Source organism: Danio aesculapii, chromosome 23 (genome assembly GCF_903798145.1).
Source record: "Danio aesculapii chromosome 23, fDanAes4.1, whole genome shotgun sequence".
Classification (NCBI taxonomy): domain Eukaryota; kingdom Metazoa; phylum Chordata; class Actinopteri; order Cypriniformes; family Danionidae; genus Danio; species Danio aesculapii.
This window is the reverse complement of record NC_079457.1, coordinates 23,598,261-23,626,197: the sequence shown is the minus strand read 5'-3', so window position 1 is coordinate 23,626,197 and position 27,937 is coordinate 23,598,261. Positions and strand designations below refer to the sequence as shown.

General features: G+C 35.5%; 2 protein-coding genes across 4 annotated transcripts; one reads left to right on the top strand and one right to left on the bottom strand.

Annotated features, from left to right (window-relative positions):
* Positions 1–1,040: 1,040 nt before the first annotated feature.
* On the bottom strand, positions 1,041–12,234 carry tmem240a (transmembrane protein 240a). Its single transcript, XM_056449651.1, has 4 exons — positions 11,716–12,234; positions 11,344–11,450; positions 6,918–7,126; positions 1,041–1,574 (listed from the first exon to the last, which is right to left on the bottom strand). Exons 1-4 carry the CDS (start codon positions 11,770–11,772, stop codon positions 1,420–1,422), a joined length of 528 nt encoding a protein of 175 aa, XP_056305626.1. The 5' UTR covers positions 11,773–12,234; the 3' UTR covers positions 1,041–1,419.
* A 6,365-nt stretch (positions 12,235–18,599) lies between these two features.
* Positions 18,600–27,921, top strand: mlh3 (mutL homolog 3 (E. coli)). 3 transcript variants are annotated; one of them, XM_056449076.1, is made up of 13 exons: positions 18,600–18,883; positions 19,030–21,410; positions 21,492–21,587; positions 21,669–21,745; positions 22,355–22,459; positions 23,647–23,731; positions 23,805–23,873; positions 25,209–25,317; positions 25,451–25,610; positions 25,689–25,712; positions 25,839–25,917; positions 27,439–27,587; positions 27,774–27,921. In XM_056449076.1, the coding sequence occupies exons 2-13, from the start codon at positions 19,031–19,033 to the stop codon at positions 27,867–27,869; spliced, it is 3,429 nt and encodes a 1,142-aa protein (XP_056305051.1). In that variant the 5' UTR covers positions 18,600–18,883; position 19,030; the 3' UTR covers positions 27,870–27,921. The 3 variants fall into 3 exon arrangements, with proteins under 3 accessions (XP_056305051.1, XP_056305052.1, XP_056305050.1); XM_056449077.1 differs by lacking the exon at positions 21,492–21,587 and having other exon boundaries at positions 19,030–21,209; XM_056449075.1 differs by having other exon boundaries at positions 19,030–21,587.
* Positions 27,922–27,937: the final 16 nt, after the last annotated feature.

Genomic DNA, 27,937 nt, shown 5'->3' with positions numbered 1-27,937 from the left:
GTATAATGTTATTATTATTAGAAGTATTATTTATTATATGAATATTTATATTTGTTTTAATAAAAAAAGTTTAGGTTTGTCCACCTGTCAGGTTTTGGAGATGTATGCATCACCATATGAGGCATAAGAATAGAATGGGAGATGTATGTATCACCATATGAGGCATAAGAATAGAATGTGTGTTTAGATAAAACTTTTTTGACCACACTTCGTTATTATTGTTCATTTATTTGTTTGCTGGAAATTAGAATTGAATTTACAAATAGTTTTGACACAAATCTTTGCGCTTAAAATTAAATATGTAGGCTAATCGATGTCTTCAGTGGAGTGAGTTTCCACCATTTCCTTACTCCACGAAAGTAAAGGAGTAAAGTAAAGAGTAAAAGTAAAGAGAAAGCAAAAGTAATTAGGCTGAATGGAGGAGGCTGTTTTCTTATTCTCACGCAGATGGTCTGTTTAACAGTTTTCTCACTAGTGTTCATTTTTTCCACTAACAAAGTCCGCCATTTAAATGGCAAATGCGCCATGGCGTGAAGCAACTGACTCGAGAATGGGAGATGAGACTCTGATTGGTTTAATGCACGTTATACTCAAAACACACCCATAACTCATTAAGAAAATAAGCACAACCCTGTTTGACCATGCGCCAGGGCGCAAAGTGTATTTTTCCATCCTTAATGCTTATGAGGCATGATCTTTAGACTTTGTGCCTAGATCATTAAAATAGAGCCCTAAATCTGAATGCTGTAAATGTTGTCCACGTATCAGAAGACTTGGATTTGAATGCTAAATTCATATGGATTTCTTTTGATTCTTCACAGATGTTTCAAAGCACTTTGCATGAACAGTGCAGAAATCTCTTTTTCTTATGCCATGTGTTTAGAATGACATAAGAGTGAGTAAACTGACCGAATTTTCATTTTTGAGTTGATCTAACCTTTTAAATCCCGTAAAACAATATGTATAACTATTTACATGAGCATTAATCTCTAACTATACCATCACAAAACCATGACCGCCCACCTCCCACCCCACCCGCTAATCACCCCCCTCCCAAAAAGTCCTGATGAAAAAGCTAAAAAAGGTGGGTGGGGGGGGGGAAAGCAAGGAAAAAAACATGAATTGGCTCAAAATGTCTCACAAAAATTATTTCTTGCATCCTCCCCCATTCTAAAAGTGCATGCCTAGATTCAGCAATTGAAAATAAAATGCCTGTACAGAGAAAAACCTTTCTAAATCGCCCGCCAAACACGGCGAGCATTGACACGGATCAGCATAATGGCAACAAGAATCTTCTTTCTTCTTTTGGCAAATACTCGAGTGGTTTTTGAAGGTCTAAAAGATGTAGTGGAACAATTAAAGTGGGTCTCTGAGGCAGCAGCTGGTAATGGAGCAGTTTTGTGGAAACTGCCGGTAAAGTCAGAGGTGACGGGGACTGGGGTGACCATTGTGATAGAGCTTCTGCTTGATGTGCACCATGTTTCCGCTGGAGTCCTCCAGTTGCCGAAGCTGTGCACGTCTACGCAGGTCCCGAAGGTTGCAAAACTGTGGCAACCACGACCAGGAAGGGGTGTCTGTGAGAGAAAAACCCATTAGCAGTGGTCGAATGGCGGAGATCCATACATTTCTTAATGACTACGCTAATGAGATGGTTAAGAAAATGTATATCTTACAATGAAGCAGCATGTCTGCTCAATGTGTTAATGGAAACAGCATGTGGGTGCAGACGTGGAGGTATAGCGAAACCACAGAGAGTCCCTCAGACAACTAGCCCTGCTGGAAGTGTGTCAGTGTGTGTGTGTTAAAGGGAGCGGGGGTTATTTATAGCCTTTCATGGGTCTGCCATCCACTAGGACTGTGGTGAAGGGTACACAGAGGAAGACGGTGAATAAGGGTTTTTTAAGCCATGTATATATGGGCCAAAGGAATAGAAGGAAGAGTACAACGAAGAGCTGAACATTGAGGTTTAACAGTATATAAAGACTTTTGTATATATGGATGTTGTACTGTATATTTTGTGTATACTGATTCTTCTGTATGTCCCTAATTTTACTTTATTTTTAATCATTTTTATAACATTTTCAGGTTTTTGATGACTGTGTTATAATAAATAAAACATCTCTATACAAATAATTACAATATATATATATATATATAGATTATAAAATGTAAAAATATTATATTCAATTCAAAATATATTAATAGTTTTACTTCAACAAAATAAATAAATGATCAAATATCACACCTGATCTGATTAATAATTACTGAAATACATTTTGATGCTAAAATAAGAAATGAGAGCTAAAATTCATGACTGTCTCAATTCACAGAACATGAATTGTATGTGTGTGCATGTATGAGTATGACTGCACGCTTACGTCTCGCCAACTTGCCTTCTCTATCCAGCTGCTCTTTGTCTATTTATAGCACTTGCACAGTACAAGGGTGCAAGTCTATGTGTGTGCGGGTGGGGGCGGGGCATGACAGCATCTCCCTCCCTCCTTCCTTTCCATCAGCCTCACCTTCACTCCCTGTCTTTGTGAGGCTAAATGAGGCTGACCTGCCATCAACGTCACAATTTCACAGCTGTGGTGTGGTTTACAAGAGGGGCATCCCCAGTATTTTTTCAGCAGGTCATATCATATGGAGAAACCATTTTGTGTTGGATCTAGATTCATATAGAAGGATGTAGTTTTTCTCAAAGATATAGTCACAGTTAGAATATATATATTCCCCTTTGGATGCTGAAGGATAATTCACCTAAAAGATAAAAATTTTGTCTTTATTTTTTCCCCTCACTATGTAGTTCCAAGAATGTTGGTTAATATATATATATATATATATATATATATATATATATATATATATATATATATATATATATATATATATATATATATATATATATATATATATATATATATATATATATATATATATATAAAAGCTTCAGTCTTTTTTAAGAGGGGTTTTCACCTTTTATTGAGATAGGATAGTGGAGGACAGACAGGAAAGCATTGGGAGTAGAGTGGAGAAGGAGCAGCATAGAACCTCAAGCCAGGAATCAAACTCAGGTCACCCTGAGCACCATTGTCCGATATATCATATAATTATATCATATAGTGGTGGTTATATAATAACCACTTGGCTATTGACACCGACAAAGCTTCAGTCTTTAGCATACAGTATGTTATGTGCTGAATATATGGTTGTATGGTACGTACAACCAAATTATTTAGATCCAATTTATTGAAGATTAAATTGGACAACAGCAATTTCTAAAATGTTGTGGTCACTGCTTAGTCATATTTGAAGTTATACTAATAGGTGCAAAAGAGCACATATTTTCCTATATATTTTCAGTTACATTCATACATACATGAAGGCCAAAGAGACAATGCTTTCAGCAATAGCAAGAAAGCTGGCCTTTACCATTGATTTCTAGAAAATTGCATTCTTCCAATGTTGCTTTCTCATTCAAGCCCCCCCAAAAAGCTGGTCGTCCACAAAAGATAAATGCAACAGAGGACAGAATCTGTGGAGAAACAATTTCTATGGGCAATCGGTTCAACACTGAAGCTGGAATCGTTCGCCAATTCAGCAATGAACATGATAAGGCTCTGTATCCCAGCATGCACTTTTGGTTTGAAAGCGCAGTGTTTACAGGGACCAAACCTCTCATTAACAGAAAAAAATCTAAAGACTAGACTAACATTTGTTGTTGAGCATGTTGTGTGGATAGAGAACTGCTCAATCAGTTCAATTTAAAACAGTTTTAATTTTCTTGGGTTCAATGGGAAACTATGGAAAACTGAATCCAAAGTGTGTAAAGAAGTGTTTGCAAATCAGTTCCTTGAAATTGAAAACACTGAAATAATGAAATGGCCAGCACAGAGCCCTGTCTGAACTTGATTGAAAACGCTGGAAATTCTTGGTGATCAAATTATGTCTAAAAAACACTAAAGTCACTGAAATGTAGAAGAGGCTAGAAGAAGTATGAGTCAAGATTAACCAGAGCAGTGGGAGAGACTAATGATGTAGTGTAATCTTTCTTTGTGCTAAAATCATTTCTGTTCTCTAAATTTAATCACAAAATACTTTGAATAATATGGAATACATTCTACAATCATAGCATAGCCTCAACTAAAAATCCCTCAAAATTTAAACAATGAGTCTTATATTTATTCAGATTTTTTTTATATATAAATCCTTAATAACTGTGTTAACCTTTATTATCCATACAAAAGGTGAATTAATTTTACCACACCTACACAGACCTTTTTGGATCTTCTAATTATTGATTAACAGATTCTTCGTTGGAGGGCCAGAAAAAAAAATATTATTAAAAAACTAAATTTGTGTTTTGGAGATTACCCAAAGTCTTAAAGGGTTTGAAATGACATGAAGGTGAGTGAATGATGATAGAATTTGGCAAAATGTACCTTTAAATTGTATATTAATATTTCTTACATGGTACTCTGGAACATGATCTGATTGGTCAATTACTAAATTTTGTCATCCATGTCCTTCAGTGAACTCCTCTGCAGCTGAAAACTGCTGTCATGTCTCTCACACAACTAGAATAACAATTTTTAATTTCATACAAAGGCAAAAAAACACCGTCTTTTCTCTTGGTTATCGATTGTTGCAACCTCTTCAGTTTCAATATTATTGTAATATAAATGCAACTTATTGTATCTGCACACTGTAACAGAGGTTTTCTTTTCTTTGTGCAATTTTCAAGATAAGACAGTCAGGATGAAACAATAATTGTAAAATCAAATATCCTTCGCATTTCATATTCACGTGTTTATGTGGTGAGAAGCGGGATAATTTACAGTCATTGACTATCACAAAATAAGCTCTAACAAGCTAATCAGCAACTGATGAGGAGAGCTTAATTACTAAATTACATGTTGGTGGCACTTTATAATCTATTTTGTTTAATGTATTCTTGTTCTTCCAAACTTCAAATTTTTTTCTTTTTTTTAATATTTTACTCTCCTTGACCCACAAGTTCATTCGATGAACACAATAATCACAAGCATCCCCTTCTAAAGAGCTATTTACATATTCCGCCACAGCTTATGCACCTCTTTGCCCTCAAAGGACCACAAACTGTTGTGAACAACTGCTGCATTGCCTGTGATTCAGTTACATTGACTGAAAACCTGCTGTTAATTTCTGCAGCCAGAGTCTCCATCTTAATGCATTCATTACTAGGGTGATAATAACAGGGCTGAAGGGGAGCACCGACAGCTGATGAAAATGAATAATGTAGGTGTGTAAATGTTTGGGGAAAGAAAATTGAATTTTGGAAAAAAAGTTTGGGAAAAATATGTTTATTAACATAAAAGCCAATACAGTGGGACACATTTTAAAGACCTTTTTAGAAACTGTATAAGGATTTAATCCTACACAAATGCAGGTAAATGATCACTCTACAACACCAACTGTTCATGTAATGAAATTATGTGCTCTAGCATGGCATATTTTTAAACACCACTTTCAAGATTATTAAAATATACAAATTTTGTTCTCAATTATTTAATTTTAATATTGAGACAGAGCTAACTAACATATTTTAAACTTTGTTCAAATTGTCACTAAGGCACTTGCTCATCACAGTAAAATATTTGACGTCAATTCTTTTAAGATACAGTAACCAGTTTTAGTACCCATTTAAATCCTGCACATAAAACATGCCATTTTTTCAGCAATAACACTAAATCATGTTCAATATCAAAATTGTCACGTAAAAAATATATATGTGACCCTGGAGGACCACAAAACCTAACATTGCCTTATATTACCTTAAACTTACAGCAAAATCTTGTATTGCATAAGTATATTTTTGACAATAGCCAAAAACACACTGAATGGGTCAACATTCTACATTTTTATGCCCAAAATCATTTGAATATTAAATAAAAATCATGTTCCACAAAGATATTTTGTACATTTCCTACAGTAAATGTATTAAACCATAATTTCTGATAATGTGCATTACTAGGCACTTCATTTAGAAAACTTTAAAGGTGATTTATTTCCATTTTATTTACAATTTAAACCCTTCAGATTCAAGATTTTTGAATGGTCCAATCTCTATCCTGACACAGAGTATATACAGGAAACAGAGAGTGAAATTCAATACCTTTAAAGACCTTTTTAAAGACTCTTTCCATACATTTTAAGACCTTATAACCACTTTTCAACCGGAAACACCGGCAAGATTTTAACTTACAGTATATTTACTAAATATTTATGTAAGAAACTAATCCAAAACTAAAACATTATTCATATACTGAATAAAAATCTATTAAATCTAAGTAATTCAGCAGATTGGCGCCTATAGAACTGCAGAAATAATGGTGTTGCCTTGATTACTGCAGTAAACAAAGCAGCATGATGTCAAATCTAGTATTGGTTTCATAAACTACACAGCATCCTGATATTCGCAGATTTAATTCAGGCAAACTTTAGCTTACAAGCATAAAAAATGATATAAAATTGAATACCTTGCAAAATAGCATTTAAGACTTTTTAATACTTTTTAAGGGCCTTAAATTGATCTACATTGATTTATCAACTTTTAATGCTTTTTAAGACGCTGCGAACACCCTGTTACAAAGTATGAATCAGCAGAAAACTTTTAGGTGATGTTTAAATCTTCAAAAAAACTGAAACTTATGACTGGTTTTGTGGTCCTGGGTCAGATATATAATGGCAACAAATAAACAAAAGCACTTTTGTCCATAACATAAACTCACATGAAGGAAGAAAGCTTGATTCATGCATAAAAATCAATCCGTAAACACTAATAATTGTCAATAGCCGTTCCTACAAGCAAATCCGCTGTCCTCTATCCACATATATGCTCTCCATATACTCTTGGTTACAATGTTCTTCCCACTCACCATAATAGCGACTGGCTCTCCAGGCCCTCACAGCACAGTGCAAAGCCCCATCCAGCCACAACAACAGCCAGCTGATACAGAAGCCCAGCAACAGCCCCAGCATGAGGTCCATCTCCTGTTTGGTCACACTGTCACTCACAAAGTAATTCTCGGATGAGTCCACGAGCGAATGGTCTCCATCGTATGGAATTACGTAATGAACATGATGCCTGAGGCGGAGAGAGGAAAACAGTTTAGAGGTTTGTATTTAGCTGAGACATGAACATTTCACATGGAAGTGTAGGAAAGTTTAACAATAAATGTGGAGAGAAAGACAATGAGGATCTATTATGTCAATTGCACCAACATTTGCTTTAATAACACTCTCAGCAGGACATTTCTATACTGATACTTGGTTCCAACTGAGCTCAGTCAAGCTGGGGTTGTTGTCTTGGAGCATGTAAATGCAGTGAACATATGGTTTGGGACAAGGCTGTTGCAGATTATGCCATATAAACTTTTTCACTGCACTGTGGATGTTTAATGGGAAAATTCTCATCATTGAACTGAATTATGTGCAAATGCACATCTTTCTTTGGTTTTATGTAAAATACGATGTACACAATGGGCTCTATGCACAGCTAGAGTTTTAAAGCCAATGATAAACTTCTGGTGAAAGCTTAATGTGACTATTTTCAATTTCACAAGGTTGTTTTTACAGCATCGATGTTGTAATGTAATTACAATACATTCATTTAAATAGACTTAAGCATTCCTTTAGTTGTTCAAGCATAAAACAAGATGAAAGGCCATTGTAACCACTAGTGCCGTCAGTAGCAACAGGCTATCACAGAAATTACATTGAAAATTCTGGAGTGAAATAAACTGTCATATTTTAAAGACATGGCGGGGGGAAATGGAATTTAATGCAGTGCTTCTTGTACGATCTGAGACCCACTTCATGTCGTATATCTAACTGGCAATGAAGATCTCTGATTTTTAAAGAAATTAGATCTTAAATGTGACAATTTTGTAATGGAAAGACAGTTCACCGGAAGCCCTCGGGTCTCCTGGCTGAAAATGAAAAGTCCCTGTGCATATATCCCATTGTTAACTTATTGTTTACTAACTCACCTAACACAATCTCAATCCTCACTTCCATGATGAAGGTTACGACTGCACAATATATCATTTTAACATTGATATCGCAACGTGTGCATCTGCAATAATCACATCGCAGGATCTGCAATGTTGAATTTGGATTATATTTGACCAGGAGCTGGAGTTCAGAACATAGAGTCATTGGAGATTTTAACTATAATGGAGCAAAAGTGTATCATTTTTTAAGGCCTGTTACTGTATGAGCTTTCAGGCACAAAGAATTGTACCATTTGAAACTTTGATAAAAATATTTCATTGAATTATTTATACAGTGAAGACATATGCAGTGCTAGTTTACATTTCATTATTCAATTTCTGTACCTGAATTCTTACCAAACAGAGCTAATTAAGTCATCTGGTGAAATAGTATTCATATGGCAATATATATCGCAGAAAGTCAAATTTTTCCAATATCATGCAACCCTTATGCAGAAACATAATCCAAAAACAACCATTTGAAAATCTGGCATCTGAGTGTACAAAGAAAAATCGAAATACTGAGAAAAATCACCTTAAAAGTTTTCTAAATTAGTGTTTACTAATAACTAGGTTCACACGGAATCTGCGTGTGCAGAAATCCGCAGATGTCCGCAGATTTTTGGCCCATCATTGAGTCTATTTATGTGTGTAAATTTATATTTATTCAGTTTTTAAATTAATTTCAGTAATAATATTGACTAATATGAAAGTGTTCAGGTGGTTTATTCCGCTATGGTGACCCCTGATTAATAATTGGCTACTAAGCCGAAAAGAAAATGAATGAATGAATGAAAGTGTTCATTTGATTTCTTTACAATACAGTCTTTTAGAAGATATATTATATGAGAGACTAGCTTTGTTTACTAAATTAGTGGATCTAGATTGATTTGCATTGTACACATTAAATAAAAGTTAACAAGCTATTATTTTTTTTCATATATTAAGTTTTTAGTTACGATACTACCAAAACAATTTTGCGTAAATCCGCAGATTTTTAACAAAATTCTTGGCAGAAATAGCAAAAAATGTCTGCAGTCTGGCTCTACTAATAACTAATCAAAAACTGAGTTTTGATATACATATATTACAGTAAGAAATGCACAAAATGTCTACAAGAAAATGATTTTTACGTAATATTCTAATGATTTTTGCCATAAAAAAAAATCTATCATTTTGACCCATTCAGTGAATTTTTAGCTATTGTCAAAAATACACCTGTTCAACATAACATGGTTTTGTTTCCCAGGGTCATGTTATGAACAACACAATAAAAGCTTCTACAATTTTTTAAAAAGTAGGAAGTAAAGGCCCATTCACACTAAGAATAATAACTATATATAAAATAAAACAATAATATTAATGTGCACATCAGCGGATGATATACTTCTGGAGTGCTGAAGTTTTGTCTTCTAGCACTTTGATTGCTCAAGCTAGTTGGTGTAGGATGGATTCTGATTGGCTGGTAATGTTTTGTCATTTATTATCTCGGCCAACAAAAATCTAAAAGTCATTAAACAATGATATAGTCGTCCCTCTGTGTTGCATATCATTATAGTTGTGTTGATACAGTTATAGTATCTGCTATTTTAATTTTAGTGTAACATTGTTATAGTCAGATAAAATCGGTTGTGTTAATGGACTTTACATCAGCATAAGTTTTTGTATTCAATTAAAGTTTGTTCTTTGAAATATGCATGCAGATGTTAAGCGAACACATTACCACTTTGATCATACATTTATATACCATAGACACACTTGAAGAATTAAAATAAAATGATGGTTAAAACAAATCATAAAATAGTGTTTCGTGTATGAAAATAAATATTTACATTAGAGTTTTATTCCTTGTTTCTGCAAATATCAGGCCACTGAGAAACTTTTCACTGACCATGACCCATTTATAATGCTCTTGGTCCTGATTTATGACACAGAATATACTCTATGTTTGGAAACAAAAGATATAGCATCGAGTTACACTGTAACAGATTACCTTAAATAATAATTTAATAAATGAAATTTTACTTTAATGTGAACTAATGATGAGTATTAAGGCAAACACTAATCAAGAACTAACCTTAGCTATGAGCCATATGAATTCATTAGTGGAAACTTAACCTCAAAGTGCTAATTAATACATTAACTGACACAAGCATATGGTCAAGGTGGTCGTTATTCACACATGAGTTCATATGACTCGTGTCTTAGTAAATATTTGATTTTATTCCTTAACTTAATGTGCATAACATGTACTGTTATCAGTTACAAATTATTATCAGATCTTCACCAACAGTATAGTCTCCTGTAGCAAAATCACATCAGATTTCACTGACCAGAGGGCTGTCTGACAGACATGTGAAGCAACCAATCACAGTTATTCTTCTGTAGCGTCGTGTTTAGGGGCATAAAAAAAGTATATGCCAGAAAGTACAAATACTTTTGTACTAGTTGATCATAAGAAAGACTTTTGTGTCACAATGGTTAGTTCCTAGGTGGACCATTACAAAAAGTGACACAATCAAATGATGACTTTAAAACTCCTGAAGCGTTTCCATTTTTGTCTGCCATGTGGAAGCAGACCTGCAGTTTGTGCTGCGGAGACTATTAAGAGTAGGGTGTTAAAACATGCAATTCTAATTGAGAGCAATTATGATCTGACCCAATTTACCACCCTCAGATGTTCAGCAACTTGTTATCAACAGTTTGCACTTAAACTGCTCAAAAGTCAGGCTCCAATAGGCCTACTATTCAATATAAAAGGAAAAACTGTAAATGTAAACGTTTGTATAATATCCAAAATAGACTATCTGTATTTAATAAAGAGAAAATGTTTATATTTTGTCCAAACCATTTTTGGTTTCAGTATAAACATGACAGAAGTGTTCTTATGGATTAACTCTACTGTATTGAAATCACGTTTTGTTTCATTAACATCAAGGAGCACCAAAAAGAGCAACATCTTTGAGAAAAATCACACCTTGATACGCAGAAAGAAAAAAACACCAGCCGAAAAATCAAGGAGAATTCTTCTACTCAAACACCGACGCAAAGCAACAGTAGCTGCTCAGTAGCTATGATAAACCACTCGAATTACGCCCAAATTATGACAAAAACCCCACGAAAACACAAATAAGGCCTGTAATGTGACAATCTCCGATTGAAAAATTGAGATGAAAAGGAAAACACAGTGTTTCGGAAGGGCTGAAGAATGGCTCAGGCCTAAGAAGCTGTTAGTAAGAGCTGTCAATTTCTGGCTCTCCAGATAGAATTCAATTCATTATTAACGTTTGGGTTGTTGTTGTTTTTTTACCTTCCACAGTTGCAATGACAGACGCGGTCTTCTCCTCGTAAATGCGGTAAGATGTAGTTGTGAAAGCGGTCCAGGAGTGCGTTCATGTCCATTAAACACGCTATCGCCTGCAAAGAACCATTCGAGTCAACCGGGACATGACAAGCAGTATTGGAACACAGCAACCGCTACATGACCTGGTACTGTGACCACTGCAGGGGAAAATACACATTACATTTCCACATCAGCCACTAATACACTCAAAGTACGGTTGTGCTGGTCTTAATGATATTTTTAAATGGACTTTCAGCGGTCCGCACTCTCGTTAAGCCCCGATTTCACTTTGAATAAAATGACTGAAATGCTGAATTGTGAAGTGCTTGGAGGTCTTACCATGACGACTGAAGCACCGAGGATCATAAAAATCATGGTGGTTGTGATCATATGCATCAAAACTTCCGAACTCGCCTTTCCTCTTCCCCGATCCGGTTAAACTAAAAACATGCCGTCCCGGGAGAAGACGCTCATGGATGCGCCCTCACCGCTGCACCTGCCTCAGTCCTGAACCCGCCAGATTGGGAAGTGTTTATAAGGCGCATAGGGTTAGGATGAGCAGCTCTCTCTTATCCCAGCACTCGGTCTTCAGCCACATCCAGCGATATACGTCCCCTCAGTGCTGCAGTTGAATCCGCCTCAGCCGTGCGGTTGGGAGGGAGCGCGTCCTAGTCTGATTACTGATGCTGATGCTTCTCTCCTCCTTCGCGCTCCGACGCCGTTAGAAATGTCTTGCGGAAGCGAGCAGTGCCCGGGGCAGCTACTTATCTGATATATCTGTCTTGGAGTTGACGTCTAGTAGACCTTCGATTCGTCGTCGAGGATTTATTTGAAGAAATGTGTGGTCGGCTTTACATATCTGCCGTAGTCGTCACACTGTAGCCCATGTGGCAAGCCGGTTTAACGTTAAGGCTACATAACGCACAGGTTTGAGTTGGTAGACTAAGTTAAAAAAACGTTTTAAGGACTTCTCTTATGCTTAAAATGTTGTTTAGCTATTTATTAAACTATATTTTATTAAAATATTAAACAGCCTAATCCTTTTTAGTGCTACTTGATTTAATTATATTTTAGCCTAATTTATACTTTTGATGAAGTAGGCCTAATGAATTTGTGTCATATTATCATTCTGGAGCCAGTGATTTGGTCTGTTCTGCTTCTTTCATTTATTTATTCACTTATTTATTTGGCTGTAATTCGCCTATTTATATTACTGTCTGTCCTATACACATTTAGGTTTCAATATTAGCCTACTCACTCATTTTCCTTCAGCTTATTCCCTGCTTTATCAGGGGTCGCCATAATGGAATGAAATGACAATTACGCTGGCTCAACACAGCCTGGAGATTACTAACCCTCAGTGCTGGGGAAACACCCACACACTTTCCCATTCATACATTATGGCCAATTTTAATTGATCCAGTAAACTTATGGGGACTGTGGGGGAATGTGGAGCAACTGGACACCCAAGCAGACATAGGGAGAACATGCAAATGCCTCAAAAATAGACCTCCTCAACCAGTGACCTTCTTGCTGTGAGGCAGCCATGCTATCCTTAACTGTCTGCTTAGGGGTAAAGTCAAATGTTTTAGTGGCAGTGGAAGCTGTCACTCACTCAACCTGCCTCCAAATATTCTCTTATCAGTTTGATTAATAATGTCTCATTTACTTCATACAAAATCTTAGCTTTTTGGTCTTATTTTCCTTGTTAGAGCTCATGAGAATTTCATTTAAGGAACAAATGTAATTAGGGCTTCATTCCAGCCATTCTTTGAACAGCCTTCCTTCTGGTGTCTGTCCTGAATTTGGGGATACTGTACTCAACTTGTTTTGTTTATATCATTCAAAACAACGTTTGATAAATGTAGGTCATAGACATTTTGGTGACCATGTCAAATTAAACTGAGAAAAGTGATTTTATACTGCTAGGGCATTGACTGAAATTCCCATGAAATCCAAATTGTATATTTGTCATTGTTGATGAAGTTACTATTCTTCACCCAGACCGGGTTAATGTTTCAAAAACCTTTTGTGGAAATAAAATATCAAAATATGGTTTAAATAATGGCTATAATTATAATAAATTAAATTAATGAAGGGCAGCGCGGTGACACAGTGGGTAGCTCTATCGCCTCACAGCAAGAATGTTGCTGGTTTGAGCTTGGCTGCGTCAGCTGGCGTTTCTGTGTGGAGTTTGCATGTTCTTCCCGTGTTGGCGTGAGTTTCTCCTGGGTGCTCCGGTTTCCCTCACAAGTCCAAAGACGTGCTATAGGTGAATTGGGTGAGCTAAATTGTCTGTAGTGTATGAGTGTGTATGGATGTTTCCCAGTGTTCGGTTGCAGATGGAAGGGCATCCAATGCATAAACCATATGCTGGATAAGTAGGCGGTTCATTCCACTGTGGCGCCCCAGATTAATAAAGAGACTAAGCCGAAAAGAAAATGACTGAAAGAATGAACGAATGAAAGAATTAATAACTCAATGAATTAAAATGCGCTGTGCCCTAATCCTTAAAATTTTACTTTTAATATTTCATAAAATTTGACTTCTTCTAAATCTATCTGGAAATATTTATTTTTGGCTGAAAACACTGAATGATATTATCTTATGACATCTGTATGTATCTATGATTTGCATTGGGTAAAAATGTATAATCTAAAACAGTAGGACACTTTCTAATGTACAACATAATTAAAGACTCATCACTTTTCTTCTTTCATCCATACATGTTTAGGCTATTTTACAACTCAACCTGACCATATTTCCTAAAACTGTTTGCAAATGGTGTTTTATTAACAAGATATTGTTAAATAGTGTTCCATACATTGGTGCAAGTGTCAAGTATTAATAATAATAAATGAAAAGTACTAAATATCTAAAGTTGCACATAAAACTTTGTGCAATTTAGCTCATTTTTCTTTTGTTTGTAAAATTTCTAAGTATTTTCGAAAGGAGAAAAGTTTCTAAACATTTCTTTTCTTTTCAGTGTTGCCTACTCAGACTGGAAATATTAGAACAGTGAAGCAAAATCGAAATCACAGAAAGATAGTTTTAATGAATAAATGTAAAAATGGCTTGCCACACACTGTAGGTTTTTGTTGATAAAGTAGGCTTCTTTAAGCCACCATACAAGCAGTTCCTTCTTTCTTAAAATCCATTTACTGTAGGTTTATGCAGAATCTTCCATCAGATTTATTCCGCGCTCTTTGATCTGCAGCAGCAGGAACGTTTCTTTCCTCCGTTTCTCGTGACCGTTAGTGCGCGTGTATGTGAGAGGGGTGGAGGGAGTCACGGAGAGGGGGTTTGGGTGGGGAGAGGTAGAAGACTCTTGACTAATTCACTTTTCCCGTAAAAGCACGGGTTGATCTTCTTCAATTAATGAAATGCACTACATTATATAGGACAGCCATCCCCCAAGGAGCGTATAGTTTATCCCAGCCCTTCCTCACGCCCCCTCGCGCGCTCTGCAGTTCATATTGCGCCATTTCTTTCAGCCCGTATACGATTCTTCAGCTTCTGTATCTCACCTCCTGTTCCCGGTGCACGTTAACTAACACATGTGAAAGGACCTTGACTGAAGATACAAAGCACTGACAGACTTGGCAGGAATTCAGGCTTTAAGTCTTAACTCAATTTCCTACTTGATGCACTTCAGTTTCTTTCCAGCGCGCGCAGTAACGCAGAGTGATGATCACCAAAACGCAAACAAATCCATTCTGTTGTAGTGCTATGCAATGTGCTGCTGTGACAAGTGAAAATGCATCGCTGAAGGTTTTTTTCTCTTTATGCAATACCTGCTATTTTCATTTTCACTGTGAAACACTGGTTCATTATAGGTAGTAATATATTGATGACACGCATCTTTATCTGTGAAGGTCACTGAAAACATGCCATGATGTCCCTCACATTCAGCAGCAGCATTTCAGCACCCTGGAGAGCAGCACAGTGAAGATTTACTGCTGACCACCATCAAACTCTCTCTCTCTCTCTCTCTCTCTCTCTCTCTCTCTCTCTCTCTCGAATTGTCTGCCTACCTCAATAATAAGCTGACACAATGTAGAATGAAGTAATGTTGTGACTGATTTTTCTTTGCAAACCTCATAACAAATATAAAATAAACTTGGCATTCAGATCAAAGAGAATATTGACTTCTTTTATAGGCCTGTGTTTTTTTAGCCAGGATGTTTGATTGTATTGTTTTCTTTGCACATTTAAAAATATTGCGATAAAACACAATATGTATGAGCCATATATTATATTAAAACGTTTTGTTTAGATAATTAGAAAATCTCTTTTACATCTTGCTTATTAATATTTCATATTAATTTTAGAGTTTTTTAATGTTTTATTTATACATTGTAAAACACATTACCAAAAATACTAAATAAAGGACAACAAAAATATGTAACAATAATCACTGAATAGTATACAAAAAAAAAAAAACCCAAAAAACCCCAGTGCCATCTTACATAAATACAGGTCAGTGTGCTGACCAAAACTAATATCCAGTACCAAGCTGGGAGGTGGGGTCAAGCTGAAAAGTTTGCACAATTTTGCGATGAAGTTCCCACAGTTTAATGAAAAAAAGTGCTAGAGCGGTGAAGAGAGTACCTAATTTTCTTTAATTTCATAAGATACAGACCATTTCTTATCCAGCAAGTGTGGGAAGAAGGGGAAGGGCTCTTCCAGTTCAGCACAATTAAATGCCTAGCCAGAAGGGTTAAGAAGGCTACAAAGTCTGCAAAGTGAGAGGGTAAAGAGTGGCCAGGTGGGGAACACCAAACTAATAATTGGACAAGGTGGAAAATCAACAATGATAATAACAGACAACGAGATGAAAATTTCCTTCCAAAAAAAAAAAGCAAGTAAATAAAGGAACAAAACATATGAATTAGAGCTGAACCTGTAGCAATCAGGGTCAATAGACGGGTCGATGCAAGCTATTTTAAAGCTTTTTAAAAAGTATTAGAATTTAGCTTGTTCCACCAAATATTTTGAATTCTTCTGATTCGAAACTACTCGTATTGTTTTGTCTAAAAAGAATATAAATATGCCTTAAAATATGGCATGTTTGTATTATTTTATGTAACAACAACAACAACAACCACAAGAACAAAGTGCTCTAAACAACAGTAAAGTTATGTGATTGAGTAAAACTCATTTTTTTGTTAATGTAAACCACTGCAAACTACATGTATTCATAATTTTAAATACAAAAGCTGTATTTAAAAAATAAATTGAAACGTTGCAATCCTTTTAGACTTTTCAATCTTTAATTAAAGAAAAAAACTTGAAAAACTTTCTAATTATTAGTTTTGGGTAAAAATAATAAAGTTCAGATCTCAAAAGAGATTTGTAATTAGAATAGAATAGAACACCTTTTATTGTCACTGTACACATATACAATTTACATTATATACATGTGCGATGAGATTAAGTGCATCTCACTAATCAGTGCAAACATGTACATCCTTTCATGACAGATCACACTAAACAACAAGTTACATTAGAAAAAATTGTAGACGATTAACAGTAATGCAAATAGGGGGGGTGGGGGGGTGGTAGGGTGAGGTGGAGTAAACAATTCTGAGGTTGAATGGGAGATATATACAAGCTGTATTATGTAACTGTAAGATGATAAATAAATAGTAGGACAAAATAGGGAATGAGAGGGGGGTAGGGTGAGGTGGAGTAAACAATTCTGAAATTCTGAGGAAGAACAAGAGACATATACAATATGTAATTTGTTAATGTAAGATGATAAATAGTAGTGCACACATTTTATAATTATTATTATATATAATTAATGATTTGCAGACTTGTAATTACACCTTTATGTATTAAAATAAACATTAACATTTGGCATATATATAGCCTAGTGATTGTTTTGATTAATCTAATGTAATCAAATTGCTAAAATAAAATGATAATAGCAATACTGTTATTATATTTTTACTGATAGAAACTAAGCAAGCGATTATTGTATTTTTAAAGTAAAATATAATAGTGAATATTTATGATTTGGTATACGTTAGTAAAGCTTAGTTTACATCCTACTAATATCATCAAAGCTATCACACAATCTATATATCAGATGTCTTGTAATCTATCTCAAAATAATATAACATCTTGTCTTCCTCAGCTTCTGGTGAATGGAGTTGCAATAATCAATCTACACTTATCCAATACTGTAATCCGGAATATTTTTATTAAAGAACTAAATCGCTTTCATTCAAATGAAATGTATAATTTTATTATTTCTCTAAGGAAAAAATTAAATAGCTTAGAAGAAAATTTTTCACGTTTCCAGTGGCACCAAAAGTAAAGGAAGTCCATTTTAAAATTCTAAATTGAATCTTTCCTTCTGAAGAATTTGTGAGATGCCGATTTGGTTTTAATGAAAACAATTGTTCCTTCTGTGATGATCAAATTGAAGCTACAGAGCATCTTTTCTATGATTGTAAATTTGCTTGTGCCTTTTGGGAAGATTTGCATTATTGGTTATTTTCATAGGTTTGAAGATTTACATGCTTTAACAAAAGAAAATGTACTTTTTGGTTTATTTTGAAGAGACGAAACGCATGATTTAACAATTAACACAATTATTATTCTTGGGAAGTTCTTTTTTTATAAGAATAGGTTCTTGAGAATTTCTCCCACATTTTATGTATTTCACATTTTATGTATTTTATGTCTTTATTTCTATCGCCTAAGCAAATGAAAAAAAAGAATGCTGTAAATCTCTGTGATTTAATAGAACAACTTGCTGAAACCCCCTAGATGTTTGTTGTTGTTGTTGTGGTTGTTGTTGTTATTATTATAGATTTTAAAAAAATATTTTTATATTTCTATTACATTTTGTTTATGATGCCTGTCTGTTGAATGATTAAGGAGGTTTGTATTTTGTACCAGGCCATTTATAGTTGTTTACTTTGTTCAAATAAAGTTCAAAATAAGAAAAAAGAAAAAAGTTTACGTGCAACTTGTTTTTAACATCTTAAAACGTTTTTATTAAACATTTTTCCATTTCTATTTATCAAAATGGCGAATGCTGTGCAAGAAAAACCTAAAAAACATGGGGTTATATAATTTGTTATATATTACATCTAAAATATTAACAAGAAATTAAAATTTACCGGCGCTATGAAGTCTTTTATTTATGATGTTGTCCAGTCGCTTGCTTCACGCCGCTTCTCATCCTTTGACGTAACTTCCGGTGTAATTCACGTTGTTTTGGGTGAAAGTAGTTTGTACACAACAAAAATAATGGTTGTACTGCTTAAATGAATTACCGAATCAAATGTAGTACGGATGTTGTTTATGTCACGTTACAGAAGTGCCCTGTCACACTGAGCTTTGAAGGAAACTGGCATTTTAAAAGGACCGAGATGTAGTACGACAGTAACAACAAATTCGCCGGTGTTGATACATGGCAACTGTCAAAGCTCACAGGCGACAATTTTCTGCTCTTTTTGTCACAAATTACATCACAAAACCGACCAAAAAGGTATTGACGCATATTAATTACATTATTAATGCAAATAATGATAATTATTTACTTTACGAGCGTCGTTCTTTCCATTTAATATTTATTATTATTGTTTGACTTTTTGCTGACTGTGAATTAAAGTATTTAACACTTTTGTCTTTCAGAATGATCAAGAGTTTACCCAAAAATGTTCAAGCACAGCTGCGCTCTGGTGTTGCTATTTTCTCATTGCAGCAATGTGTGGAGGAGCTCATATTAAACAGCATTGATGCGGGAGCAACATGTGTGGCTGTCAAAATAGACATAGAGGCCTGCAAGCTTCAGGTCATCGACAATGGCTCAGGAATGTGCCTGGAGGACATGGAGAAAGTTGGACTGCGCTACAACACAAGCAAATGCAGCTCCCTGGAGGATTTGGATAATCTTCATTTTAATGGTTTCAGAGGAGAAGCCATTTCCAGTATAGTTTCCCTTGCAGAAATGGTGGAAATATCATCTAGGACCAAGCAGTCTGTGAAAACGTATGTTAAGTCTTTTAATGAAACAAATGCGTCAGAGGTTTTCGAAGCTCAAACTGTTCGCCCTTCTGCAGGGACGACCGTCACAGTCTACAATCTCTTCCACAACATGCCAGTCCGTAGAAAGCGAATGGATCCTGTTTTAGAAACTGAACGAATCCGTCAGAGAGTGGAGGGCATATCTTTAATGCACCCGTCTGTGTCATTCACAGTGAAAAAAGAAAATTCAGCGCACATGATGGTGCAGCTCTCTAAAACAAGAAGTACCTATTATAGGTTTGTGCAAATTCATGGCTTAAATCGAGCCCAAAAGCTTGGAGAAGTCAATTATGAACACGAGCAGTTCAAAATAACCGGTCATATCGGCCGTGAGGGTCATTACAACAACAGTTTGCAATTTTTATTTGTAAATGAGAGGCTTCTTCTAAAGACACGCATTCATAAAACACTAAACTGCCTTTTAAAGAGAATAAGCGGTGCTGCAAGGCAAAACAACAGCCCGACCTCATATCCGGTAACATCCAGCCCCAAACAGAAGGGAGGATGTGATCTCCATGGCATTTATGTGATAAATATCAAATGTCATTACTCAGAGTATGACGTATGCCTCGAACCAGCCAAGTCTCTGATAGAGTTCAAAGACTGGGATAATGTGCTCATCTGCATTGAAGAAGGGGTAAAGGCATTCCTTACTAAAGAAAACCTGGTGTCGGAGTTAAACACGATCAGTAATGATGGTCTAGAATGTAGTCCGGTGAGGAATGCAGAAACCTCAGCAAAACAAAACCTCAGTCATGAGGAAACACATGAAGCGTCTGAGGCAATGATTGAGAAAAATGATGATTCAAGTGTTGTGGACGTCGCTGATGGTGTACAAATGTTAGAGCAGGAATCAATAAACACAGAATCTGAATCAGATGCCAAAAAAGCACTTCAGAGTGGAGATTTGCCTTTCCAGACCACACTTGTTGGCGCTACTGAAATTAATAACAACCACGAAGAAGATGAAAATGCAGTTTGTTCAAATATAAGCCATAATGATTCACTGGTAACTGTAAACAAAAATGTGATGGGAAGCAAATCGCACAAGATTTCAGTTCCAGAAGCACAAGATAGTTTGCAGAAATTCTACACCCCAAATAAACCCTCTCCAAAAAAGAGAAGGATGCCGTTAAATGACACCGAAGAAGACAAACATGTTTTTTATGGTGGTCCCTCAAAGACATTTAAAGCTACACCACCTCGTAAATTAACCCTGTCTTTTGAAACGGGATCTCTTGACAAGTTCAAAAGGTTGTTTGGGAAGGAGGCTAAGAAAAAACAGCCATCTACAGAAAAAACAAGCCTTTTAAATCCAAATCCCAATGACCGCTTTGTAGGATCTACATTGCATTTGCATGATCTAGACCATCCAGTATCGAGGAACAGTTCAGGTCGTCCTTCTACAAACACATCTGCTGAATCTTCATCACTGAACAAGAAAAACAAAATATCATTAGCTGCCAAGTGTTCCTATTTAAAACAGGACGTAGAGCTCTGCAAAGATTCCAACTTCCTTACACAGGACCATTCATCTTTCCCAGCCTCACAAGACTCATGCTTTGAAGAACTAGAAAAACCCCTCTTAGATGAAGATGCTTTATTTGGATCATCTGGAATTGTTGATTCTGTTGACTTTGCCCTTATTGAACAGGACATAACATTACCATCTGTTGCAGAAGAATCGCACCTCTTCAACAACAATGTGACTTCCTTTATGGGAAATGAGAGTTGTGTTGATGAAGCCTCTCAGCGTGATCCTCTACACAGCATTACAGGAAATGAAGGTCAGACTACAAACGAAAGTGTTGAATCAATCCCAGTGTCCAACAGCTGGTTGGCTCATTACGATAGCTGGTTAGGAAAGCTGGTTTATATCAATCAAGTAACAGGGCTCAGCAAGTACAACTCTCCCCCTATGGAGGAGACTCAAGTGCCATGTACCACAGATGTCACTAACATGGCGGTCAGTGTTATTTCAAGAGCAGGTGCGAGAAATGCAGTGAGACGTTTTTGGATCAGTAATGTGCAGATGTCTTTTATTATAAACAGCTTCTCTTTGCTCTTAGGATTTGAGTACAGGTGTTATCCATTTCAGTCAGACATTGTACTTCCCTTTCTGCCCAGAGCAGAAAGAGCCTTTAACTCAGGGACAGACAGCAGAGGTACAGCTCTAGACTGACATAAGGCCTGAAATCAGCTTTTTAGCGCACATTAACTAATTGTTTTTCTTGTTACTCTTTAAGAGGATGCCCAAGGTCCCGACTCACTGTCGACTTTATTCTCAGAATGGCACAACCCTGTGTTTATACGACCGCCAGAGGTAAAAAGTACTGAGTAAAATAGTGTGTCTATTAGGGTTGTCACGATACCATCAATTCAGGCCATGACACTATACTAGCTGAAGTATCACAATACCTAGTAGTATCGCGATACTGTATTATTTCATAACTCTAATCAGTCAAAAATACAATATTTTATATCTTAATACTTCAATTCAATTCAGAATTCCCTTATTATTAAAAACATATTATTTGTACACACTTTCTCTTTTTTTTGTACATACTGTGTACTCTTTTGGTGTTATTGCAATAATAATATTAAAATAAATCATTGATAACGCCATATGATCTGTCATGACAGCAACAAACTGTGACCCGTATGCAGACAGTTCAAATAAAAGTAAAACAAAGTGGTCTATTGATTTATTTCTGGCACAAATGTCATGACTATACTACTGTTTACAAACTGCAGTTCACTAGCATTTTGAAGCCATGGTATCATGGTGCGACCAAAGTACTGGTAAACCGTGCAACACTAGTGTGTATATAATTTCATTTTTATTTATTTACTAATGAGACCTTTTTGTAAAGTGTTTCCTTATAAATTATTCTAAGTTACTCTACTCATGTATTCTGTTTATTCTGATAAGGTTGCTGTTGATGTAACCAGCGGCCAAGCGGAGGGTCTTGCTGTAAAAATCCACAATATTCTTTTCCCCTACCGTTTTACCAAGAATATGATCCACACAATGAGAGTAAGTATTGCCTATCTTCTCTATCTATGAGTTGAGAATCTGACAGTATCCAGGTTTACATCCATCTTTTTAAAGTTTGTACAAAAAAGGAGAAACCCAGAATAGGGCAGCAGTTTATTGGAAACATCTGACATTCCTATATTTTGTATTTCTGTGATATACACTGCAATATGAATATAATTTCACAGTATGACTGTTTGGTAAGAATTCACAATTTTACATAGATTGAGATGATTTTGTAGGGGAGTGCATCTGCATAAAATATCCAAAAATATCAATAAAAAATGTCATTAAAATATGTATGTACAGATAAAAACAAAATAAACAGTGTTTTATGGTTTTTGGTGGAATATTACAATACTGAGGTAAAGAATACTTTGAAAGTATTTTCAAAGAATATTTATGATTTGGTATACGTTAGTAAAGCTTAGTTTACGTCTTACTAATATCATCAAAGAATTCAATCATCAAATCAAAAATAAAACTGTATAGTCTACATTTGATAAATAATTAAGCTCAGTTAGTTCTTGGTAAACTTTATAATTTCTTGTTCCCGAATGGTTTAAATTTGTTTTAAATCTTACCGTGCATTCACACCTGCCTTCAGCGTCAACGCTTGACAAAGGGCGTGTCTGAAGTTGGGGCTAACACGATCGTCTTGCAGCGTCAGCCAATGAAATTAGTCTGGAATCGGCTACTGTCTGAGCTAGGGTATTTGCATGAAGCAATCTGATTGGTCGAAGGGTCCGTTGCCACTTAAAAAGTTGAGAAATTCCCAACTTCTGCAGCGAGCAATGACGACGAATCCGCAATGCAGTTCGGCAACGCCTGACGTCACCCATTCAAAGTGAATGGGAAGTCTTGACGCTGATGCCCCGTGTGAATGTACCGTTACAGTCACGGGCCTTGACTGTATGCTAGAGGTTATTCAGCAAACTAATTTCCATTTTCCATTATTCGCATTAATCTTTTTTTGCACCACCTCAAATGAGCAGAAAAGCTTTTTTTGAGAATTTACTGAATTTTAAATTATTTATTTTATTTAGAAATTTTGTTTCCATCACTTGTTTCTTCTGTGATACTTTAAAATGGACAATAACTCTGGATGATAATGGAACACAGCTACTGTCACAAAATAAAACTTTAATTTAAAATGAATGTAAAATTGCTTTCTGTTTTACCCTTAGGTCATCAATCAAGTAGACAAGAAATTTCTTGCTTGTTTGATAAATACAGCAGGGCAGAACACCTCTGAAAGCAGTATGGATGAAGGTATTGTGGGCTGAAAATCATGATTTTGAATGATTATGTAAATCTAAACATTTGTCATTGCTTCTCCTGGTAGGAAATCTTCTAGTGTTGGTTGATCAACATGCTGCCCATGAAAGAGTTCGACTAGAGGGTTTGATAGCAGGTAAATGATAGTGATAGAAGAAGGTGTTACAAAAAAAGACATTTTATATATTAGATAATACTGTAGCAAATAATCTTACTAAATAATCTTACTAAAATGTTTTCTGAAGGGGTTGAAAGTTTTGCCTTATCCTAGGAACCAATGACAAATTAAATGTATTAAATACAGTTATTTAAAAAAATATTGACTGAGTAGTTCAATAATAATTTGCACTGTAGTTTTTAAAAAATAAAGTTAGCATTTTATTAGCATAAGAGTTTTTTTCAATAACATTAATAACCTTTAGAACCCAAACTTAAATTATAAAAATATAAAAACAAAACCAGAAAAGTAAAGTTCGTAGACAAACTTTATGGTGGCTTGAGAAAGCCTGGCCTGAAAGTTTAAGGTCATTTTAAAGTTTAAATAATTAAAGTGGTTTTAAGAAGTTTGAAACGGTTATAAGTGCATATAGGTTAGCATGTTTCTAGTATGGATCTAGCTAGGCTGTTCTGAGTAGTTGCTAAGGCATTGCTAGGGTGTTTTGACTGGTTGTTAAGGCATTGCTTGGTGGTTGCTAGGGTGTTGAGTGATGTCTAAGGCGTTGCTAGATGGTTGCAAAGGTGTTGCTAGACAGTTGCTTAGGTGTTTTGAGTAGTTGCTAGGCAGTTGCTTGCATAAATTAGCGGGGTTCTATTATGAATTAGCATGTTTAGAGCATAAATTAGCATGTTATTAGCATGTTTCTAGTATAAACTAGCATGTTGTTAGCATGAATTTAGTATAAACTAGCATGTTGCTGGTATGAATTAATATGTTGTTAGTATGTCCAATGTAAAGTCAATGGCAGTTTTTTATAATGGAAGTCTAAGGGACAGTTGCTATGGTGTGACTGGTAAGTTGAAAGGTCATCAGTGATTGGCAGATTGGTAGTCAGAGTTAAATGAGCCCAACCTTAAGTCTGTATGACAGTCTGGTGCAAAGTTATAAAGTCACAAAGTTTGGTCCAATGTTAAGTCTATGGGACTTTTCTGAATTTTCTGGGACAGTTATCGGAAAACCGTAAGTCAGATCAGTTGTAAAAGATATAGCAACTTAATTCAGTAGAGTTTGCAGTTTGGAGTAAGTTTGGTGGTTATTGTATGAACGGTCTAGGAGGAGATGTATTCTCAAAATAGTCGAAGAAGAAGAGGACGAAAGAATATTCAGTTTATGTAGTATAACAATATGCTGGCTTTCTCAAGCCACCATAATAAAGTCCATATAAAAGCATTAAAAGCCTATTACACATCAAGGAGATACATCACAGTATTCAATATATATTTCCAACACTGCTTGTTTTTTTTTTTTAAATAGACTCTTATGAGAACGATCCAGACACACCTGGAAAAAAGAGGCTGTGTTCCTCACGTGTAACCCCACCTTTGGAGATTAAAGTAACTGAGGAGGAATTGAGACTTCTGAGGTCAGTGCAGCTGTTTGAGTCAGCATTCCTGAATCCACCGTCGTCTCCTCTTTGAAATGTACATGTGTGCCCAATTAGTTCTGCACCTCGCCCAAACAAAATGGTGTCATAAATCTCCCTTTTGTTCTTGAAGGTCTTGTCAGGGTTTCTTGAGAGGTCTTGCGTTAGATGTGAGGTTTCCGAAAACTGAGTCACTAAGTGTGTTTTTGGAGAGTCTGCCCGCATGTTTCATAGAGAAAGAAAGCACAGAGCTGCGGCGTGGAAGGCGTTCGGTAATTAAAACCATTGCAGAGGTCAGGCTCAGTTCTTATTTGTTTTTTTAACTGATTTAAGTTCATTTTAGAGTCTTATACTGTGTTTTTATCCTGCAGGATTATCTGCGAGAACACATTGAGGTGAGCTAGCATGTAGAGATGTGATTTTTAGATATTATCTTTGAACAAAATACTATAAATGGTATGATTTTGGAGCTTGAAGTATATATTTATGACCAATTTTGTTCTTTTGACTTGTGTTTGCAGCTTCTTCGCTCAACAGGAAGAGTGAGAGGAATTCTGCCTCTGACAGTACATAATGTGCTTGCCTCACAGGCTTGTCATGGTAGGTGTTATTTATCCATCACTGACATCAACTTAAATATGTTCTATTTATAAACTTTCATAGGGAATTTTACCCATTTTCAGTATGATAAGATTTGCAATGTGCAATTCTTTAATTAGACCTTAAGTATATATATATATATATATATATATATATATATATATATAGACAAGCTCTTATTAAGCTGTTGTGGATATTGCCTTTTGAGCAGCGTGGAGTTTAATGGTTATGAACATTAAAAAATCTGCAAAGTCTCAAAGTTCACAATAGATTAAGTTGTCGACTCTCAAAAGAAAAAAGGGGTTGAGGTTAGGCTGTTTTTTGCAGTGTGTAAGCAAATCCACTTTAGATGCCAACAATGAGGGCTTGTGCTTGTATTGGTATGGTGAGATTAACACTAGTTGCACTATTTATGCCAACTGGGAGTTATGCTGTAAGCTGTAGACCAATCCGAACAACCGAGGCAATGTGACCAATTAGATGAGTGTAGGATCTGAATATAGGGGTTTAGCCAGATTTTTAAATGAACCATTTCAGACACAAAGTTTGAGCCTGTATCAAAGTATATAATTAGAAACTGAAGTGTTTTAAATGAAAGATGGTAAAATCAACACTAGTTGAACTATTTATATCATCTGGGAGTTCAAATTTTGATCCGAACACCCAAGGCAATGTGACCAACCAGATACTTATTTAAATTGACAAACCGCTACTTATTTGAATTGAGAAAATATTCGTTTATGGCCACTTTTCAGTCCTATCACACATTAAAGTGAATTTTATATTAAATCATGGTGTACCAGTCTCTGGACTTGCTGCATCACATTTGAACAATTTATTAAAAATTTATAATTTTCTGGCCATCAGATATTAAGCATGAATATACATATAGTGATCGTGATTTTCAAAAGTATTACATCGCTTTGTAAACGTTTATTATTACCATTTGATGAATCTCCCCATACAATTTGATAGAGTGCTTGGACCCGCAAGCCGCTTCATGTGACGTCACACTTAACAAGCAGATAGGGGTTTAACCACACAAATCTTTAAATTAACCATTTCAGACACTGAGAGATAAAGGTTGAGTCTGTATCGAAGTATATAATGAGAAAGTGAAGTGTTTTAAATGAAAGATGGTCTATAGGAGACATCTTAATCAAAATGTTAAATATTTAAAATAGCATAATAGGTGCACTTTAATAATTACTATATTATTAAAGTATTTTAAATGCAATGAATGTAAGCTTGCTGTTAATTAATGAGAAGTAAGGCGTAAATTGACTAAATGAGAATTCCTGCATACAGCATTTATTTTGAAGATCTGATTATACATTCTGATTAAACAGTGCAAGGTCAAAATGTAGGATATGTTGCAACATGAACATTAAGATCTGTAACATGCATTTACAAACTAGATAAGGTGTATTTTCATTCCACACTGACTTTAACTGCATATAGGTCTAGTCATTTGGTATAATTAGGATTTTTTTTGTTTGAACTTAATTTCCCCTCCAACAGGAGCAATCAAATTCAATGATGTTTTGAGTAAAGAGGAGTGCTGTAGTCTGGTGAGCTCGCTCTCCTTTTGCCAGCTTCCTTTTCAGTGTGCTCATGGGAGACCCTCCATCGTCCCTCTGGCAGACCTGCACCACCTGGAAGAAGAGCAGGTGTGTTTCAAACAAATCTGATCTTATCTGTGCACACTTTAATCCATTATGAACATGATGGATATAATGAATATAATGACAGATTGCTGCCAAGCATATCATGATCATCCAATACCCATCAGATATCCAGATTTGTTTTGCTCATGTCAAATATTTTTTGTTGGTTTAATTTTTATATCTACACAGGATCTTCCCAAACCAAATCTGAAGAAACTGAGAAGAATGTACAAGTCATGGCAGCTGTATGGACAAAATCAATACTTTGCACAGAACAAAGCATAAATTTATAAGCAGAAACCACTTTTGTATTAAATAATTTATTTTGATAGAGATATTCTGGTGCTTTTATT